Below are 19,978 nucleotides of genomic sequence, written 5' to 3' on the forward strand. Positions count from 1 at the left end.
CCGCTGCCTGATCTGCAGCAGCCGGCGACGCATACTCTGGTATGTTGAGCTCCCTGGGCCTTGCCCACTCGCTCTCATCCTTGACGAAGTCGTGAGAAGATGAGCTGGCCCGCCGTGGGGTTGCTGAGCTATCAAAAGGCTGCGGAACGTCTAGAATGGCAAATTCGCTTGCTGTGCCGTAGGAAATGAAGATGTTGCTAGGCCGCGAAGGAGAGAAGGCGAGGCCTCTGGGTGTATGCGGCAGAGGCAGCTCCTTCCAATCCCACGGCTGGCCGTCTATCCAGCGTACGATGAAGAGCTTGCGCCGGATTGCTACAGCTATGGTCGTGACCAATCGCAAATTAGCCTGAGGCGGAGCGGCTACATCTGCGGCCTCTCGACGTTGGTACATGGACATGGGACGAGGGCGAGCTTGTCGTCCGACGCCTCCTCTTGGCAAGGTCCCACCGGCAGTCACTTTTCTAGAGGCATTGCCAGCTGGTATAGCAGGCGCTGCTGCGTGAGCGTCCTCCTTCCACTCGACGACATTGGTCTGAACCTCGAAGGTGACGAGGCTCTTGGCTGGGAGCGCCTTCAGGGGCGCAGGCGTCTGCATGGGCTCTAGAGTCGCCAGGCTGTTAAAGTGGAGCGTTCCATCCGGACACGAAGAGAGGATGAGGGAGAGGGAGGGTACAATGCGCAGGCTGTTGACAGGCTTATTGGCCGCATGAAAGCTGGCATGACTGGATATATGCGCGGCCTCTTCGTCGGTGGAAGTCGATGACGGCAACCGGTAGATGGAAAGGGCGCCAGAAGGATGGCCGACATACAGCTTTTCGCCGTGGGTGGCGATGCTGCTGACTCGATGGCTCTGCTGCGGATCGTGTAGGATGCATCCCACAGCGAAGGGGTCGCTGGCCATGAGCGGCGTGAGGCTGAAGTAGTCGTGGTGAAGTCGAGCGGAGGGACCGGCAGCGGCGGACTTGGACTCAGAGACTCGGACTCGAGTCGATTTTGGTGGCCCATGCGCCGCCGCCCAACGCGGTCATGCAGCCGTCAATGCCATCATTCGCCAGCTTCAACAAGAGGCAAGAGGGGGGCCTTCAAGAGGCGACGACATCCACTGCGATTTTGAAGCCTCAGAGACAGCAAGCGCCGCTTTTCAGAGGAGGATGAGATGGCGTTATTGGCGCTGATGAGCTGAGGCAGGATGGGGTCTGGTGGGCGAGACTCTAGCTTAGACTTCCAAAGCTGGCAGTTTTGGAGGGCTTGAATGATCGATTGCGGACGAGACTGACCCTGGTCTTCATTGCCGTCTTGCCTCAAAATGCGAGGCAGCCGTCGACCCAGCGCGGAGCCTCCTCACGGCCCTGCGGCAGCTCGTCCATCCGATGTAGTAGTACAACGACGAGAACGGCTGTCGCTCAGCGATACGCTACGCAGGCGTGATTGCGCGCCCCTGCTTGTAGCTCGTTTTCGTCTCATGTACACTACTCATCACGATCGTCGTCTGCATTGCCATCGAGCTCTGCGTGCGCCCAAACCACCTTTTCTCCTCCCTTCTCGCCCGGTGCGTCGACTTGAACGTCTCTTCCGGTCCCTGTCTGTTCTTCATTGGTTCACTTGAGCTGCGTGCGCCTCGCTCACTCGCTAGGCATCATGTCGATGTGCTTTCTCCTCGTACATCTTCGACAACCTCGTGGCACACATCGTGGTCTTGATGCGGTGCCGTAGTCGCGGAAGCCCCGCTGCCCCGTGGATCTGGCCCTGCATTAGTGTGGGAGTAGCGCAGCAAAAAAGCAAAGAAGTTGAGAAGTCCACCCACCGCGAAGGTGGGGCCGAGAGCAAATCGCGACCGGCTCTTTCTGCTTTCCAGGCTAGTGTCTGTAGAATTAGCCAGCAGACAGTGTGTATGTGATACGCATTGACAAGCTAGCATGATGCATTGGTGCCGTGATGCTGAAGCCTCGAAAGTCGCGAGGTGAGGTGAGGCGAGTTCGCACGGCGTAGGCGTGTCGCGACGTGGTGGGGGTTAGATTAGCCTAACACTGTTCGAGGTTCACTTTGAGACAGAGCCTCAGACTCGCCCGTCTTACGCTAGCGAAGGCACTCTTCGTGAAGACCAGTAGCTTCCTTGTCGGCAGTCTCGACTCCATCACCATCTCACCATCTCACCATCTTCTCCCTTCCCAGCTTTCACCAGATCTCTCGTGCGCCACGCCTCGCGCCCAATTCAATTTTAGGCTCGTTCCACAAGCCCTGGTGCCGCCCTTCCAACTCCGCCCCCGCCCGCCGACGCAGCTGCTCCGTCCTTTTCAGGGGAGGTGAGCCTGCAAGCAACAAGCAGTCAATCCAACTCGACAATCGACACTAGCCGCGACGAGGGCGACGGAGACGAAAGCGCGACGGCGACGGCATCGGCAACGATCCTCATTTCGCCTCTTCCATCCTGCTCTCCCGCGATATCGGTGGTGATCTCGGTGCAGCATCATCTCATCGCCTGCCGCTTGACGTGAGATCTCTGCGAAACCTTGGATCTATCCTCGATCGCTCCGACATCCCGCCCGGCCGTCGTTCCCATCACTCTCCTTGCGTCTCTCTTTCTCCCACTCCGGCACGTACATCGATCACCTCGTTCATCTGTCGAAAAGACAGCAGCATCGCTACCACCAGCAGCAGCAGCGGCGCTCGTCGCGCGAGTGGGGCGCAAATACGACGACAGGAGAGCTACTGGGTGACTCAGCGTTGCTACAATGCCGACCTCGCAACCGCCGCTGAACAGTCTGGCGACAAGATGGAGAGCGTGCAAAGGACATGTACCACCGCCCCTCGTCGTGAGTTTGGGCCAGCGACGCCAGACAAGAAAGAGTTGTACTCACCACACCCCTTCTCACCGCGCAGGGCGCTTCTGTCACCGTCGTAGACAGCGATCGCTTCGATGGCCCCTCATCATCACGCCCTTCTGCGGGCAAGATCTATCTCTTCGGCGGCCGCCTCGTCTCAACTCGGCGCATGGTCAACGAGCTCTACGCTCTGGACCTCGCCACTTTACACTGGGAGAAGATCGATTTGGACGAGTCAGACGTCCGACCTCCACCACGCTACTTCCACTCATGCGAGGTATGGCGTGGAAAGCTCATCGTCTTTGGCGGCATGGGATATCAGACAATTCACGCCACACCCTTGGAGGATCCTGCGGCTGCGACGTCGCCAAATAGTCCAGCAAAGCCTGGAAGCAAGAGCGAGGCCCTTTGCGTTCTCAGTGAGGTAGTGGCTTTTGACCTCGAAACAAGGAAGTGGGAGCTCGACTATGTGCCGCCGAGCACTGAGGGCGGGCCTGCGCCTCGCTATGCTCATCTATCGTCCATATGCGGTGACTCCTTGGTTGTCATTGGGGGCCAGGACGTGGCGAACCAGTACGTGGACCAGATCAACGTGTTAGATTTGAGCAAGAGGAGTTGGACAGGATCGACGACGTTCCAGCGCCAATGCGGGAGCTACCGCTCTCTGGCAGTCTCGTCGCCTTGGATCGTCGAGAGCGGGTCAAAGTCACAAGACTTAGTGGAGATTCTGGCTGGGAGGAGAACAGGCTCGACGACGCCGGTCACCTCGGTGGCTCAGGGAAGGCCACGAGCTGGGACGCATAGCTCGAGCACGACAGCTGGGTCCAGCCTCAACGCTGTGACTCCCTCGTCCCTATCCGGCTCAGCGTCCAACCTCAGCGGCCTGGCCGAATCTGATACGAATGCAACATCCCCCGGCGCAGCTTCAATAGGCGGCGCCGCAAGTAGCAAGGAAGAAGGGCAAAGTCGCAGTCCATTGACAGGGCTGCAGCCTCTCTCGATGAGTCGTGCAGCAGATGTCCATTCGTCGGGCATCTACATCTACTCCAACTACAACTTCACTGATGTCAAGAGGGAGCTCGAGGTCGCGTCGCTAGCTGACGAGGGCGCGGTGGTCGAGCTTGAGGATCGCTCCTCGCACATGGCGGGCGCGACGCTACCGCCCGGCCTTCGTTTCCCTACGGGAGTCGTCGTGGGCGATCATCTCCTCATCTCCGGTACATACTTGGCCAATACGGCGCAGAATTTCAGCATCTGGTCGCTTTACCTCCCCAAGCTGGCATGGGCTCGTCTTGACGTCGGGCCTCTGCTGCAGTCTGGCTCGTGGAATCGTGCAGTGCATTGGGGTGCGCGAAACCAGCTGCTGATCCTGGGCAATCGCGATCGTGACCTCGTGGCCGACTACAACCATCGCCAGACCAATTGGGATCACGTTCTCGTGCTCGACTTGGAGGCATGGGGCATTTCGCAACCTCCGCCGAGACCAATGAGCAACGAGGCGATGGAGATGGGGCTCAGAAAGCTGGAGGCCAGCGTTGCGTCCTCCTCTGCAGCTACTGCGCTCGCCAAGCAAGGGTCGCGCCAACAGTACAATACCTCGCGGACGACCTCGATCCTCGACTCCAAGTCTTGGCTGGCGTCACGCAATGACGGCCCTCACGCCCCACTCCTACCTACCGCCTTTGGTAGCGGAGGCGACTTTGAGATCGTTTGCTCCGACGGCGTGCGATTAGGCTGTGATCGAGCAGTACTTGAGGCTCGTTGGCCGTGGTTTCGAGCGAGGATGAAGCGCTTTCAGAAGCAAGCCAAAGCTGCAGCCGAGCTGGTCATGGCGCAGCGGCCCGCAGACGGCGAGGGCGACGATGCGGTCGAGCATCGCACACGATACGTCATTGCACGGTACAATGCCTCCCTGGACGACGGTACTGCTCCACCTTCCCCAGCGCACTCACGCTCCGGCTCCAATGGAACAGCTCTATTTGGTCGTCCACCAGTGGCGGACCACTCCCATCTCCCGCGGCATCTTCACATGTCCGAGGCTTCACCCGTCGTACTTGCTCTGCTGCAATTCTTCTACACGCGCTCCATCTCTACCCCACTTCAGCGTCATCCCGCGGTAGTGGCAAGCTTGCTCATCCTTGCAAAGCTTTATGGATTGGAAGACACCCTTGGTATGTGGGCAAGGCATGCCGCTTCAGTGTTGCTCAGCGAGGATCTGCTACCGGAAGGAATTGCTGCGAATCACCTGGGAGTGGGTACGCCTATGGCTAGTTCGCCTACAGATACGCCCACTGGACGAGCGCTTAGCGTGAAGGCGGCGGCAGCTCTTTCACCGGAGGAATGCCACCGGCTGGCGGTCGTCCTGTATGAGGCGGCAGGGATGGCCGGGTGTGAGCCCCTGCAACTGCGTGCCCTGCGCACCGTCGTCCTACTCAGCAAGCATATCCAGCGTATACACTTTGGCGGCAGCGAGCCGGCAAGCACATCAAGAAGACCCTCTGAGATGAGCCGCAATGCCACACACGAGGGGACCATGAGTATGACGCCTTCTTCCTCTGCTACTTCTCCCGTCACGCTGCGCGGCCATAGGCCAACCTCCATGGCTGTGAGCGGCGGGATGCCCCATTCGCCTATGACGCCTATTTCGCCGGCGTCCGAGAGCTACGACAGCGACAGGGGAGCGACGACGCACACAGGCAGCAAAGCAGAGAAGCTTCTAGGCATAGGACCAGGCAAGAGCAACGATCGACGATTGGGCCCGATGGCGGAAGAGGGGGTCAGAGGGAGCGGCTCGTTCCGCCGTCTCGCATCTGGAAGCAGTAACGTTGCGGGAGCAGCGGCGCCTCCTATTGCTGGCTCGAGTGGCTTCCTACGCCCAGACGGAGCATCAACGACTGCCTCCACGGCGCCCATGATGCCAAGTGCAGGTCGATCGAACACGGTTTCTCGCAAGCGATTCAGCATCTTCGGCCGCGGCGGTGGAGGTGGAAGCAGTAGCGGTGCTACCGGGGACAACGAGACGAATGGCTCGCAATCGGACGGCGGGACCATTTCTCGAATCGCGAGCGCAAGTAGCAACGGCGATCGAGCACCGTCGCTGCAGCCGCCGCGCGAGCCATCTCCCTCGTCAGCAACGCTCACGGCCATGACACCGCACTCAGCCTCCTCCTTCTCTACTTCCTCGTCATACGGATCACGGACAGCTCCGCCTCTCGGTCAGCAGCTACACCAGCCGGTCGGAGCCGTAGGTCTCCCGCCACCGACGCTGAGCGCCAAAGAGCTCAAGCGTCTCGAGAAACTCGAGAAGAAGAGTGGGAAGAAGCAGGCCCTCGCGCCGACTATCGAGTGGTCAGCCGACTCGCCTGTCAATCACGAAGACGTGAGCAGCTCAGGAGGTGGTAGCAGCGGTGGAGGGGCATCGCGATATGGAGTTGCCTCTGCGCCCAAATTGCCGGCGACGGCGACGACGGCGACGAGTCCTGATGCGCCCCCCTTCTTCTCATTCTGAGAGTGGGTGCGACGCGTAGGCTGGCGCGACTGTGGCTCGACTCTCAATCAAAGCTTCGGAGGGAAGGGCTTCTTTTCTTCCTCCTGTCTCTTTTTCTTTCTTTTCTGGCCTGAATCTTCACATACCCTTTGCCGAATGCTGCCCACAACCTTGTGCCTCATAGTCTTGAGCTACGGCAACCATGCGACGTTGGCGCTGGTTGCTTGTCGAGTTGTTCTTCGAGCTTGGAGCTGTCGAGGCGCGTCGGGGCACGCGTGGCAGTTTTTGGCTCTAGCGCTCAAGCGGCGCGGCTGAGCGCGGTGGCGTCCGCGAGCAAGGGGTTCGTCGACCCCTTACGCCCAAAGGCGCGTGCATCTCATCGCAGCCTACAGCCCGCTCGACACCGTTGTCGTCTTCTGCCCCACTGTCACGCTGCCATCGTCCATCACTTCCTTTTCCCCGCCGCGACTCGCCGCGACCTAAAAGTCAAAAGTTGAGCTTGCAAAGGTCCCAAGAGAGAGGCGCGAAGTCTGCGACTTGCTCAATGAGGAAGGCTTCATGAGTCCTGCTCTGCTCGTCTGACGGCGGCTTGGGCTTGCTCATCTATCGGCGGCGCTTGACACGGGCAGAATCGAGGTAAGGGGCCGTGCCTGCCAATCGTCGTCGCGTCCATCGTCGTCGTCGACAGCGGGCGACTGTCATCTAGGGTCTCGAATTGAGTCCATGGGTCAATGATGAATGATCGACAGGCGACAGTCTAGCTCTAGCTCGCGCTCGTTGTTGCCCCCTTCCCCCCCCTCGCGACGCCGACTCGACTTGTCTGTTGCCCAAGTCAGCGGTGCGGTCAAGCCTCCGACACCCTCCACGACAAGGCTGCTGAACCCTCTTTGCCTCTTTGGCGCCGTCTCACCCTCCTGACCCCTCGGAGATTGGTCGTCGACGGTTCATTTTCGTCGCGACACTCGACGTCGCCTTCGCATCTCTGGCTTTGCTTGACTTCCTCCCCATCGCTTCATCCCCTTCCATTAGTACCACCCGACCACTACCTCCTCTCTGCTGCTCCGTCTTTCACCCGCTCCCACTGATACCTCAGGACGACGTATTGAGCGCCTGCTCTACTCTCCCCACTCTCTCTCTGCTCCTTCTCTACACAGACCACGCTCTTTGCTTTTTATCACACGCGCTCCGCCAACAACTCATTACACCCAAACCCACATCATGGTAGCCATCCCCGCTCGCCCTCATCAACGCCAGCCTCTGCAGCACATGGCCAACGACGCTCCTCGAGCTTCTGGCCGAGCCATCATGGCGAAGAAGAAGGTCTATCAGGCCTCACAGGCGAGCATGGCCCTCCTCAACCCAGCCTACGCCATGGGCGTCGAAATGGAACACTCCTGGAGCGACTCGAGCTCCATCTCTTCCTCGTCCAAGCAGTCTCAGTCCAAGTCGCACCATCAGTCTCCCTCATCATCGCGTCACGCCTCGCAGCCATCCAACGCGTCGTCGTCATCGTCGTCACGCGGCGGCTACATTGAGGACCCTACACCAGAGCTCGAGGCATTCACCATGCAAGACTTTTCCGCTGCAGCCCTCGTTCGCCACCGTACGGGTCGCAACGACGACGGCGACGACGACGATTATGCCGACGAGTGGTCAACCTCTCCATCTCACCGCAAGAATGCGACGATGGGATCCTTCTTCGAAGACGATGCAGACGCAGCATCGCCCAAGCTCTCGACTGGTCGCAAGGTGGCATTCCGCGTACGAGGTGGCTCGCAAGACGCCACAAAGGAGATGATGGCCGCAAGGCAGGGCGGCAGTGGCGGCAAAGCAGCATCCAACTACGGCTCTTCAGCATCGTCACCCCTCGCTCGCCTCTTTGGCTGGAAGCGCGGCAACAAGAAGAACAACGGGCAAGCATCGCCTTCATCAGATGTCTTTGACTCGCAGCCTATGAGCGCGCCCGCGCATATCACGACCTTTGATCGATCCATGCCTCCTCTGAGCGACTCTGCCTCAAGCACCGCTGGCTCTCTGCCTCCTACCCCAATCGGCGGCGCCGTCATGACTCTGCCTGGTGGTAGCCCCATCATGCCTCATCGCAAGGGCGGCCCTCCGCCTCGTGGTATCCTCCGCAAGCAGAGCGCTCCTATGCTGCGCGCAGCCTCGGAGGATGTTGCTCGCGCTCCTTCTCCCCAGCCAGAGTTGGAAGAGCCCATGATCATGCTGCCTCCTCGCTCAGCTGAGGCGCCGCCTTCGCTGCCCTCGATGCACTTTGCCCCTCTTCGCAGCAAGGCAAGCGACTCGTCTCTGCGCAAGGTCGGCGGGCGACAAGGACCGCCTTCTCCGCTCTGGACACCGAGCAACGTCACCCGCTCCTCATCGACCGACTCGCAGTCTAGCTTCACCGAACGTCGATACTCAACCGTAGGACGAGGCGTAGCCCGCAACAGGTCCGACGCCAGCCTCACCAGCAGCGCGAGCAGCCACAGCCTTGCTCTATCCTCCAATAGCTCCATCCGCCGCAAGCCCGTCGATGCCACGCCTAGCCCAGCGCGACGTAAGCCCGTCAATCGTCGCTTCGAAGGTATGCCTGAGTCTCCCTCAGTCATCGATTGGCAGAAGCTCTCCGCCTCGCCGAGCCCTCAAAACCAGCCGCTGCGCGTCGTGGGCGCCAGCCTCTTCTCTTTACCTTCAGAGGTGTCGATGGCGCAGAAGGTGGCCAACGGAGAGCTCAGCAAGGGTCGTGGTCACGAGGAACCCATGCCTCGGTCCACGAGCAAGGACAGCAACTTGACCGTGAGCTCGGGTGCATCGCAGCGCTCTGCTCGCAGGAGAAGTCGCAGCGTTGGAGCCATGGACGTGCCTGCCTTCGTAGTTCCATCGCTCACCGTCGAAGCACCAGCGCCAGCGAAAGCTCCGGCAGCGGTCTTCCCGGCGGACGGCTTCTTTGCGCCGCAGACCTCTCGCTCGCAACAGCGTACGCCCACGCAGCAGAGCGTCTCTGCCTTTGCTGCCTCCCCCTCTCGCAAGCCTGTGCCCAAGATGATTCCCGATCCTGCTCCCATACCCGCCACCGGCCTCTCGCCTCGCGGCCACAAGTCGGAATTCTCAGTCGACTCTGTCTCGTCGGCCTCGGATTCGGGTGACTCAGAGGAGGCTCCGCTGACGGAGACGGTGCAAGCTGCTCGTCGCGTGCAGCTTGTTGGAACGAGGGCAAAAGCTACGGCTCTCAGCAGCCCGTCGATGCGCTCTAGCCCATCCGGGTTCTCGCTGCGATCGCCTTTGCTGAAGGCCAGCCCGATTCCTACTGTCAATATTCTCCCTCCCTCTTCGCCGAGCGTCAAATCGCCCCTGTCCTCACCGCAGGCTCAACCCGAGACGCCAGCGAACGCAAGCAAGGCAGCGACAGCGGCTGCGTCCGTGGCCACTCCGCCTTCGAAAAAAGCCTCTGTGCGCTCTCCCCCTGGATCTGCAGAGTCCCTTGTCGCCGACCTGAGCGAAGAGGAAATCCGACGTCGCTGGTCGAGGAGGGACAGCTGCATTCTCGCCCTCTCCCTTGCTCACTGCTCAGTTGACGGAATCGACGAGGAGGACGAGGAAGAGGAGCGCCTCAGCGAAGCCGCGCAGGCTGAGCCGGTTCTCGCCAAGATGAGCTCTCCTTCCGTTGACATGGCCTCGCTCCATTCGCTGGAGTCGACGGCCCCGCTCAACATCAAGCCGCGAAACAAGCGCTCTCCTGCCGTCACGCCCACTAGCAGCGAAAACAGCCTGCCGCAGACCGAGAGCTTCGGTCATCCCAGCGCCAGCGGAAGTGCCAACACGCTCAGCAGCAAAGGCAGCAGTGCCTTCGAGTCGCTCTTCTCTACGAGCTTGGGATCGCTTATTAACAACGAGGAAGCAATGGCCAACCTGGGCAACTACGAGGATAGCCATATTCCGGCTCGTCCAACCCACGCAGCTCCCGCAGCTCCCCGCGTTGCACCTCCCGCAGCCGTACCGCAGCTCGTGGCCTTCGGCCCTTCGCAGGACTCCTTGGGTACGGCGGCCACTGCCGCCTCAATGCCCTCACTTGACTCGTCCGCCTCTGGCTCGAGCTCTATGGCGTCCACTTCGGACAACATTGCGGAAGCAGCGCAACCCGCACGCAATGTCGCTGCCACTCCCTCCCCGCGACTCGACGCCAACAACTCTCTCGGCGTCACTCTGCTGGGCATGACTTCCTCCGACTCTCATGGAAGCATGGCCACGACTGTTCGCACCTCGATCTTCGAGCTTGGCGGGCCATACGAGAACGAAGAGCAGATGGAGGTAGAGGAGCAGCCCCGCAAGTACACGCATCGCGCTCAGTTGAGCGAGGGAGCGTTTGAAGACCCGAGCCTCACTCCTACCTCGTTCAATGATGGCTCTTTCGGTGACAAGAAGAAGAAGGACAGGGCACTTTCGCCTCGCTTGGAGATCAATGTTTCTGAGCATGACACCGACGACGGTGGGGAGTCGCCTGGCCTGGCGTACACGCAGCAATTTGGGCCTGTAGGACACTACGCTGGAGGCAGGTTGAGCCCGAGCGTCCACAGCAGGGCCTCACGATCACCAAGCCCGGCTGCGTCAACACGTACTGTGCGCGGCGCAGGGCATCGCTCGCCCACGCCCTCGACACGCTCCGTCACGCCCACCCAAGAGTCCACTTCCACCCCTCCCGCACCTGTCGCGCCCGTCTCTGGTCTCGGCCTGGGCCTCGACCTCGGTCCTCAAGCTCGAGTCATGCAACCAGCCAGCACTCCCATCAAGGCCGCATACGGCGGATCTGTGCCGGAAATGGGACAGTACCATGACTATCACGCCCATCAGGCTTTCAACTTTGGGCAGGAACAGGTAGCGGAGATGGGCGTTGGGGAGTGGCAGCAAAGCGAGGGCGGGGCTTACTACCCTCAGTACTCCCAGCAACATGGGACCTACGGCGCGAGAAAGGCTGTGCATGATGATGCGTATTTGTGCGATTACTCCCACTCTGCCCCTGAAGGTGTGAGGGCCGGCGGCAGTGGAGAGTGGGAGATGGGTGTTGCGCTCTAATTTGGCTGCAGTAGCCTGGATCTGCTTTACTTCGCCTTCTTTCCGACTTTCTTTTGCTCTGCTTTCCACCACACTCTTTGCTCTCCCACCTGTCTCTCGATCTTCAGAAATTGTACTCCGTCTCATTGCATGGAATCGTCTATTGTCCCTTTGCTCTAGTACGACAGATTGCCAGTCTGACTTCAGCACGAACCTCTTCGCGGGCCTGCTCCCCTTCTTCGGTTGCCGCACGCCTACAACCTCCCCTTGATAATCTCTGTAGCGATTCTCACCCCCCACGACACCTTCCGTTCCTCCTCCCCAAACAGACTGCTCTCTTCGTCGACCTCCACTGTAGCAAAGCGTCTGAGCGCCTCAATCTCGTCGTTCAGCTTAGTGTCGAGCGAAGATCCCACGGACGTCTCGACGAGGAGCGAGCACTCCAGATCTCGCAAGGCTGAGCGAGACCCCAGATTGGAGGAGCCGATCAGAGTCTGAACCGGTGCAGACGAAGGAGTGGATGAGCGATGCCACATCCCCTTTGCGTGGTAGGTCCAGCCTGACTTGCTCCACTCGCTGAGAGATATGCAGGGGCCTAACTCCTTCTCCTGGCCTGCCTTCTGCCGTCTCCGCCTCCTCTCCTGCTGCACGCTCCTCCAGAACTTTGACTCCAACCATGTATAAGCGGCGGGGATTAGCCCGCTCACTCCCTTGCTCCCAAAGAAGCCGTTAGCCTCTGGCGAGGCGGCTATTATCCTCGTGTCTACATCCGGGCCAAGGGAGATGAGTGCGCGCTTATAGGGTGGGTAGAGAGAGAAGTATCCCGAGGTTACATCGAGGGTTGAGGTGGTGCCTGTTCGTCGTGCTTGTTCCTCGATGTAAGACAGTATCAGGGGCATGGATCGAGTCTCATCGTCTATGCCCATCGGGCCCATCTGGAGGAGGGGGACGATTGTTGCCTCCTCCTCGCCGCTTGAGCTGGTCAAGCCCTGTCTTCTAGCCGCCTCACGATCTTGCGTATGACGACGCCATCGCTCTGTGAAGAGTCGTACGGCTCTGCCCGCAGCGAGAGCAAAGCGATGCTCTGCGAAAGGTTCCGACTCGGCCAATCGTCCTCCCTCCCATATACAGCCTCCCGTCCCTTCTGCCAGGAGCAGTGACTGGCCGCTATTCCACTGCAACGTGTATGGAGAGTGATAGGCGTGTCGTAGCTGACCCGATTTATGCTTAGCCTCGAGCGTGTAGGAGAACCGGCAGGTCAATAGCAAGAGTGAGTGCAGGTAGTTGGCCAGCAACCCATTGCCCCTTACACGCAGATATCTGTCCTGCCTATTGGTGAAGTAATCATGCGACAAATTTGCCCCAGAGACGATTATGTCGTCGTCTGCTCCGTAGATCTTCATATGCTGCAGCCCCGCTCCTTCGACGAAGCGTTTGCCGATGAGCTTCTCCATCCATGGTGGCAGACCAGGAATACGATAGAGGCAGATGTCGACCTGATTTGGGTAGTCTCGTGCTAGACTGGCTAGCAGTGAAGCGCAGGACGTGTTCGTCGGCCTGTTCGCTTTCTCAGAGGTTGGCGGACCTAACTGCCCTTCACGGGTGGAGCGCAGTCCGTCGACCAATATTGTGACTTTGAGCCCCTTGTTCCTCTCCAGTGCTTCGCGTATACAGTCGATCAGATCGCATTCGTCTTTGCCGATGTAGAGGGAGGAGAGGAAAATGCGCTCCTTTGCGTTGAGGATCATGGATTCGATGGCCTTGTAGAATGCTGAGGGGGATTGGATCAGGTCCATACGGCGGGCATTTGTGCGAAAGCGCGGGAGGTGGAGCTGATCTGCGACGTGGCGGGTCATGCTGAACGAAGAGCCGAGAGAGTCGCTGGGTATGGTGCTGAGGGAGCGTGACGCTCGACATTGTCGAGAAGTAGACGTTGATCTCGGGTTGCTGCATCGCGCCAGGTGCTCGAGCGTACATTTGGACGATTGGCCTGCCCGCAGCACGGAGGGTGTGGAGCTGTGCCATGCTGCCTTGAGGGGCTGGCCAAGATAGCCAATTGCCGTCATTGAGTCGAAGAGACGATGGACTGAGAAGGAAGAAAGGACTCACGAGTAGCGCGAGTGCCGCCTCTTGAAGCTTCGTATTGCCGCCTCAGTCCGCCCGGCAAGGCGTCGGCTCTGAAACACTCGATGCTCTCTGTCCGTCTCTCTCCTCTCCGCGAAACCAACACCGGCTTGGCTTCCTTGTCTTGAGCATCGCCGTCCGCCGTCCGCTCTCTCCGTCCTCTTCGTTCCCCGACGACGATGGCCCACCCCTCCTCATCAAAAGATCGCATAGACTCAGCTCATCACCAAATTCATCACGCTCTAGCCCCACGCATTGCTGTGCTTCAAACGGGCGATGTCGCCGAGACGCTGAGCCCTAATGGCTTTGAGGAGCTGGCTACTTGCTTGAGGCCCTTTGAGGAGAGCGTCAGAGGGGGTGAGTATATGCCAACGCGATGAGAAGGCCAAGGCGTAGCATGCTCATCAGTATGCTGCATTCTTAAATGATAGTCACCGTACGCACGTCACAGCTGGAGAGCAAGCAATGTCCCACCTTTCCCGTACAGTTTGAGCCACTCTCGACCTTCGCAGCGCAAGATCGCAGAAGTCAGTCAGGCGCAAATGGCAACGAGGACGAGGACGAAGGCACCTGTGATCGCAGCATCAGACCCGGGGAGATTCTAGACCGCATCTCAGCGCACACACTGGCTTCATCAAGAGCAAAGTCATGGCAGAACCTCGCTCCGCAGCTCGACCCTCTCGATCCGTCCCAACTGGCTCAGCTACAGCATTCGCCAATCGAGGACGTTGCCCCCTGGTTCACGGATGCACGAGATCTCGTCCTCTCCACCCGATCTATCACCCGCCACGAGACGTTTGGCCATCCTGCAGCCGTGATATTGGCCGTGTCCAATCGCTCGCCCGACCCGATGAACGCTTTTGCCAGCCTGTATGCAGCTACGCAGCCTGAGGCGTGCGAGGCTTTCACATCGAGGCCGTATGTGGATCCCAACGTGCTGCGCTACTATGTGCTTGTGCATGATAGCTCGCAGGGAACAGATATCGAGGAGTGAGTACCGATGAAGCAGACAGGTTGAGCTCAGATGCTGACGGACCACCGCATTTCGCTGGCGCAGATCCAAAATCCTCCTCGACTCGATCAAAAAGCTCTACGGGCTCAATTGCTGCATACTCATCCTCAACTCGGGTTCCTCGCCGTCGCCCGAAATCTCAGACCTCTGGTCTACCTCGCTCTCCTCGGGGCGCAGCCGAGCCGCTTCGTCGCCGTATGCGTCCCTCTTCGATGGGGAAGACGTCAAACGCCTCCGCGCCTTCGTTCGGGAACTGGTAGCCCAAAGCCTCATACCCTGGATGGAGCGCTCCGTCGGCCTCTGGAACGAGTCGGTCATAGCATCGCGCAAGGGTGTAGCTGGCCGCCTGTTCGGTGCAGGCAGAAAATTCTTTGCTTCGGGCACGGGCTCATCAGCCGGCAAAGGAGAAAGGGAAGGCTGGAACCCCCAAGGTGGCTACTATCTCCCTACCTCACTCGAATCTCAAACTCGCAGGCTTGCGGACTTCGCCTTTCTGATCCGGGATTACAAGCTCGCAGCGTCCCACTACGATGTGATCCGCAAGGACTTCGTAGGGGATAAGGCGTACAGACATGCGGCGGCGGCGACAGAGATGTTCGGATTGGCACATCTGATGATGATGTTGGCGAGTAGGGCAAGTCCGATTGATGTGGATAGTTACCTGGCAGGGGCGGCACAGCTGCACCGCTCGGCTGCGATAGATCCTGCTGGGGACAGTGGTTTACTGGAGCCATTGAGGGCCGTCTTGCTCTACTACGAGGCGTACCGGGCGCTTGAATTTTACCGTCCAGCGCCTGCTGCGCTACTTCGTGTAGCAGGGGCGAACGGAGAGGCGAGCGCAGGTGCCGACCTAGAAGTAATGAGCGCCATGCTTATCGAGCAGGCTGCGCTTGCCAGCCTGCGATTAGATGCACAGCGACCCGCGCTGAGGAAGTGGGCATTTTATCTCATCATGGCTGGTCATAGATACGGACAGTCTGGAGCGAAGATGCTTTGTCAACGGGCTTTTGGGCAGGCTAGAGGCGTCTGCCTGAATTTGAGGAGGCCAAAAAGGAAGGAGTTTGCTGAGGAAGACGGAGACGGCGGCGATGAGGATAAGGGGACTGCGGCAGCGGAACAAGATGATCAAGATCAGCAGAGCAACAACGGCTTCGAGTGGGCGCTGATCCGCTCACACGTCGAGCACGAGCTGGGCAAGCAGGCGCTCAATGATGGTCGAGCGGAAGATGCTGTGGAGCATCTCCTCGAGACGCTGCGCCCTCTCCCTGGCATCTCGACTACCTCGTCAGAAGAGATGCCGGACGCATTTGCCTCAACACATTCCAGCTACTTTAGGGACTTCCTCGCAGCTTACGGATCAGCAACAGCCGCCAGCCAAGCAGCAGACCAAGCAGAGCTGGAGCTCCCCCACCCACTCGTAGACCTTTCACACACGTGTATACAAAGGACACAGAGCAGTGCGTCGAGTATGAGCGAAGGGCCGGAGTGGCTGGCATTGGAGACTGCTTTTACGGCCAGTCAGCAAAGTAACAGCAGAGCGGCCTCATCACTCGCCTCAATGGACAATCTGGCTATATCGCAGGACAAAGCCTTCGCTCTCGAGGTGTGTATCGAAAACCCCCTCTGCATTCCTCTCTCCATTTCGGACCTCTGTACCTCCTTTACGAGCCCTGACTCGACAGCCTCAGGCAGCGGCGTCGTAGCAGACGCTGAGATCGCAACCCGTCAGATCGAGCTGCAGCCCAGAGAAAGGAAAATTCTCCACCTCGTACATCACTGCCCAACCGTAGGACGCTATCGCGCCGCCTCCATCTCTTACCGCCTAGCCGGACAAGTACCCATTGTCCAGCCGCTGAACAAACGCGGGCCCCGGCTGAACGCCACGGTCCAGCAGCGCAGGAATAAAATTGCTCAGTACGGGGAGGATCAGAGCCTGGTCATCGAAGTGCGGCCGCCACACCCAGAGCTGGAGGTCGAACTCGTGGATTGTGCCGAGAAGGTGGAAATGGGATTGGGTGAGGAAAGAGAGGTGACAATGCGGTTGAAAAACACAGGGAAGGCTGGATTGAGGGGGTTGGTCATTTTGAGCGACCGTGCGGAGGCTGTGCAGATTGCTGATGCTGCGTCTGCTTCACCGCCGTCGTCGGAGGGAAGCAGTCAAGAAGAGGAGATGACCATCAGCAACGCTCTCACCCCTTCATCACCCGCCTCGCTCCTAGCAGCGGACGCCACTCTCATTCCTGGCGAATGCACAGAGCGTCGTCTCCTGCTTCGTGGCGCCTCACTAGGCACCATCCATCTTCACCTCCTCTTCGTCTTCCAGCTTGCCTCTGACACTGTGGCGACATCATCAACACTTTTCGGGAAAGCCCGGTACGAACTCACGTTGCACGTTCAGCCAGTTCTGGATATCGGCGTCGAGATCAGCCCTTCACGCGAAGGGTTTGCCTACTCGCTAGCCATCTCCGCCTTGAACTTGACACCGCAGCGCGAGCCTATAGAAGTCACAAACGTCGCCTTCCTCAGCCCAAGATGGAGATGCGACTACAAGGCCTCCTCGTTGCCCGCACACGAGACCCTCGCCAACCTTCCACCAGGCCAGGTTGTCACCGCCTACGTAAATATCGCCGAATCCTCCGACGAGGGCGTCAGGAAGAGTTGCGGTGGAGTCGCCATGGACCATACAATCAGGCAGCTGCGCGCCCAGATCGTGGCGAGAGACATCGATCGCAACGCCCGACCGGGGGAGGTGAAGCTGCAGCTCTCTTCTAGCTCGATGATCTCGGACTCAAACAAACAACAAGAGGCCAGAACAGCCCTCCTCCACGCAGCGCGCACCGCTTGGCGCGAGACCTCCCTAGCACGCGAGTTCCCCACTATACCCTCTCTCGAGGATAGGCGGCGGATCTTTCCACTCTACCAGCCTGAAGACCTAGATGTGGTTGTCGAGTGGCAACTTCCCTCACTGTCCGAAGGCGCACCTGCAAGAACAGGGCGAGTTTTCATCTTCGGGCTCAGCCTGGGTCCCGGCATCGATACGGTTCGACAGCTGTTCACCGACTCATCACAGTCCAACGCCACCGCATCAGCCAGTAGCGAAGCCTCGGCAGCGATTACAGAAGCCAACTCGGCGCGCAAGAAGATCACAGGCCAAGAGTCGCAGGGACAAGGTCACGGCAGAAGTATGTACGAGGAGACGGACAAGCAACGTGCTGCTCTCGTGCGGAACTTGAGGGAGAGTGCATTGGCGAACGAGGAGGATCCTTTGGTTGTCGACATAGATGTGACTTCCACGCATAGTCCTGCCCCCTCGTCGTCTCGGTGAGTAGTCCCTTTGCCACGTTCCTGATCAGTTCACTGACACACCATTTTCAATTGCTGCAGATTCGTTCCCGTAATCTTTCGCGTCCGCAACATGTCGACCACACGATCGGCCCGCTGTACAATTGACCTGGACGCCGCAGTCGAGTCGGATGTGGATATCGCTGGGGCTGTTGCTGCTGCTGCGCCATCGCAACAGCAAGGAGATGCAGGCCACCCGAATATTACGCCTCTAAGAAAGGCGGCGTGGGTGGGCAGGTTGACTCTAAGGAGCAGCGATGCCACCGGGGATCGAGGAGCAAGCGGTCTCGTCAAGCCACGCGAAACGATCCTGCTCCGAGCACTAGCCGCACGCGGCACCACGACGGGTGGCGGAGAAGGCTTCGATTGGGAACTTGGCGATTGGTCGATCAAGGTTGACGTCTACGCCGACGAAGGGCAGGACGAGGCGATTGCGCATTTTAATAGCGGGAGATTGAGGAGTGGTCGACTGCTTCCAAGGGCTGGTGCGAGTACGGTAGATCGAAAGGTAGAGAAGCCTGCGGCTTAATTTCTAGGACTAATACCATGCTGTGATCAATGTGAAGCAGAGGTCGATGTTTGCTACGATGCTTCGCTATTGCTGCTTCTACCTCGCCTCCTACTCCTCGTCTTCTCGCTTGTCCGGCTTCGCAACCTTACAAGGCCCCGTCAGCCCCGTCATCGGCCCACCAGGCTTGGCGTACCAGCTACGCATCCATGCTGGGACGACGAGGAGCACAAAGACGTTGATGAGCATCGTCGTGGGTACGAGAAATGAGCGGCTGCCTTTTTCACCAACACCGGTCAGGGCGAGGTAAAGTGCGAGGCAAGGCAAGAAGAGAACTGACCAGATGACCAGGAGGAGGGGCGGCGCGCGAGTTCTGCGTGGTTCGTCTCGAGGCGCTGCGTAGCCTAGCAGCAGCCACGATGTAACCCTCGGGAGGAGGCCGAAGCAGAGGACAGCGAGGAAGAGGAGGGCGAACACATGTTCGTTCGAGGGAAGTCGGGAAGCTAAGACTAGCGAGGCTGAGGTGGCTGCGTTCAAGCTGAGGGCCGAGGAGAGATCGGTGGGCGATCTTGCGCTGCTGTTTGCCTTGCGCTGCTTCTTTCTTGATTCTTGTTCCTTGCCGACGTCCTGCCCTGCTAGCTCTTGACTGCGCGACTCGACTGCCCTTCTCTCTTTTGCCGTGCGTGAGGGCGGGCTAGGCAGGGTGTTATCAGCCAAGGCGATATGCAGCGCAAATAGCAAGAACGCCAGCGGATAGATGGTGTCCCCTGACGTAGCCTCTGTCAAAGTCTTGAGGACGGGCGAGAGAGCGTACAGGAGAAGTAGGACGATGCCAAAGGAGATGATCAGGGAAGGGGACGAGGCGCGTGCTGGACTTGCGCTACGGATTTGATGAGCCGAATCTTGCGAGGACCATCGACGACGATGTAGCCAACCGACGAGCGAGGCGACCGCGAGAGCGGCAAAGCATTGCGCGGTCAGAACGACTGGAAAAAGTTTCCCCTGTTCTAGCCGCTGAAAGACGGCCAAGAAGACGAGGATGACATTCAAGCCCTGGACCAGTGGTAAGAGAGCAATCAAGATGCCAAGATGTGTTGGAGGAGCTTCAAGTCTGGTCTTTTGTCGCCGCGTAAGCCAGGCTTGCGGGGGCAGGTAGTTATCGGGATAGGACGACTGCTCCCGATAGAGAATACGACGCCAATCTGGAGCACCAGGTGAGCGAGAAGCTCCGGTCGTGCCTTCGCCAGAGTCGGTGAGCCAGGGAAACTGGTGGGTTTGGGACCTTGCCCTGTTCATGATTTAGCGACGAGCGCTATCTGCTTCTATCTTGCTGATGGCGTCCCGCTGCCATTGATGTTGCGTCTTGAGAAGAGATGGCTGGTGCGGATCGCTCGGCAAGAAGTTGCGACGCCCGGATCAGCCCATTTCTCGTCGCGCCGCGTGGCGATGAACGATCCTGTTCACGCCTCCCGAGCCACCCGCAATCTCCACGTCGCCTTGCAAACACAACAATGCGCCAGGATCTGCATCTTCGTGACGACGTTTAAGATTGACAATGATCTCTAGAGGAAGCGTGGCTATGCTAGAGAAGAGGCAAGACTCCAGGAGAGGAAGAGGAGGGCGATAATGGG

At 59.2% G+C, this 19,978-nt stretch overlaps 5 protein-coding genes across 5 annotated transcripts; 3 read left to right on the forward strand and 2 right to left on the reverse strand.

The window, feature by feature from the left end:
* Positions 1 to 2,732: 2,732 nt before the first annotated feature.
* On the forward strand, positions 2,733 to 6,330 carry BDZ90DRAFT_258886 (galactose oxidase; the record flags this gene model as incomplete). The annotated part of the gene is made up of 2 exons (XM_025508120.1): positions 2,733 to 2,813; positions 2,881 to 6,330. The coding sequence occupies 2 exons, from the start codon at positions 2,733 to 2,735 to the stop codon at positions 6,328 to 6,330; spliced, it is 3,531 nt and encodes a 1,176-aa protein (XP_025363422.1).
* A 1,047-nt stretch (positions 6,331 to 7,377) lies between these two features.
* Positions 7,378 to 11,499, forward strand: BDZ90DRAFT_131400 (hypothetical protein). The gene has a single exon (XM_025503380.1). The coding sequence runs from the start codon at positions 7,528 to 7,530 to the stop codon at positions 11,380 to 11,382; it is 3,855 nt and encodes a 1,284-aa protein (XP_025363423.1). The 5' UTR covers positions 7,378 to 7,527; the 3' UTR covers positions 11,383 to 11,499.
* Positions 11,302 to 13,463, reverse strand: BDZ90DRAFT_230819 (hypothetical protein). The gene has a single exon (XM_025505616.1). The coding sequence runs from the start codon at positions 13,425 to 13,427 to the stop codon at positions 11,616 to 11,618; it is 1,812 nt and encodes a 603-aa protein (XP_025363424.1). The 5' UTR covers positions 13,428 to 13,463; the 3' UTR covers positions 11,302 to 11,615.
* Positions 13,464 to 13,602: 139 nt separating this feature from the next.
* On the forward strand, positions 13,603 to 18,410 carry BDZ90DRAFT_273778 (hypothetical protein). Its single transcript, XM_025508814.1, has 4 exons — positions 13,603 to 13,842; positions 13,917 to 14,475; positions 14,543 to 17,818; positions 17,882 to 18,410. The coding sequence occupies exons 1-4, from the start codon at positions 13,665 to 13,667 to the stop codon at positions 18,366 to 18,368; spliced, it is 4,500 nt and encodes a 1,499-aa protein (XP_025363425.1). The 5' UTR covers positions 13,603 to 13,664; the 3' UTR covers positions 18,369 to 18,410.
* A 3-nt stretch (positions 18,411 to 18,413) lies between these two features.
* BDZ90DRAFT_131515 (hypothetical protein) lies at positions 18,414 to 19,858 on the reverse strand. Its single transcript, XM_025503381.1, has one exon. The coding sequence runs from the start codon at positions 19,641 to 19,643 to the stop codon at positions 18,459 to 18,461; it is 1,185 nt and encodes a 394-aa protein (XP_025363426.1). The 5' UTR covers positions 19,644 to 19,858; the 3' UTR covers positions 18,414 to 18,458.
* Between the last annotated feature and the right edge of the window lie 120 nt (positions 19,859 to 19,978).

This window comes from Jaminaea rosea (genome assembly GCF_003144245.1).
Source record: "Jaminaea rosea strain MCA 5214 unplaced genomic scaffold BDZ90scaffold_3, whole genome shotgun sequence".
Classification (NCBI taxonomy): Eukaryota; Fungi; Basidiomycota; class Exobasidiomycetes; order Microstromatales; genus Jaminaea; species Jaminaea rosea.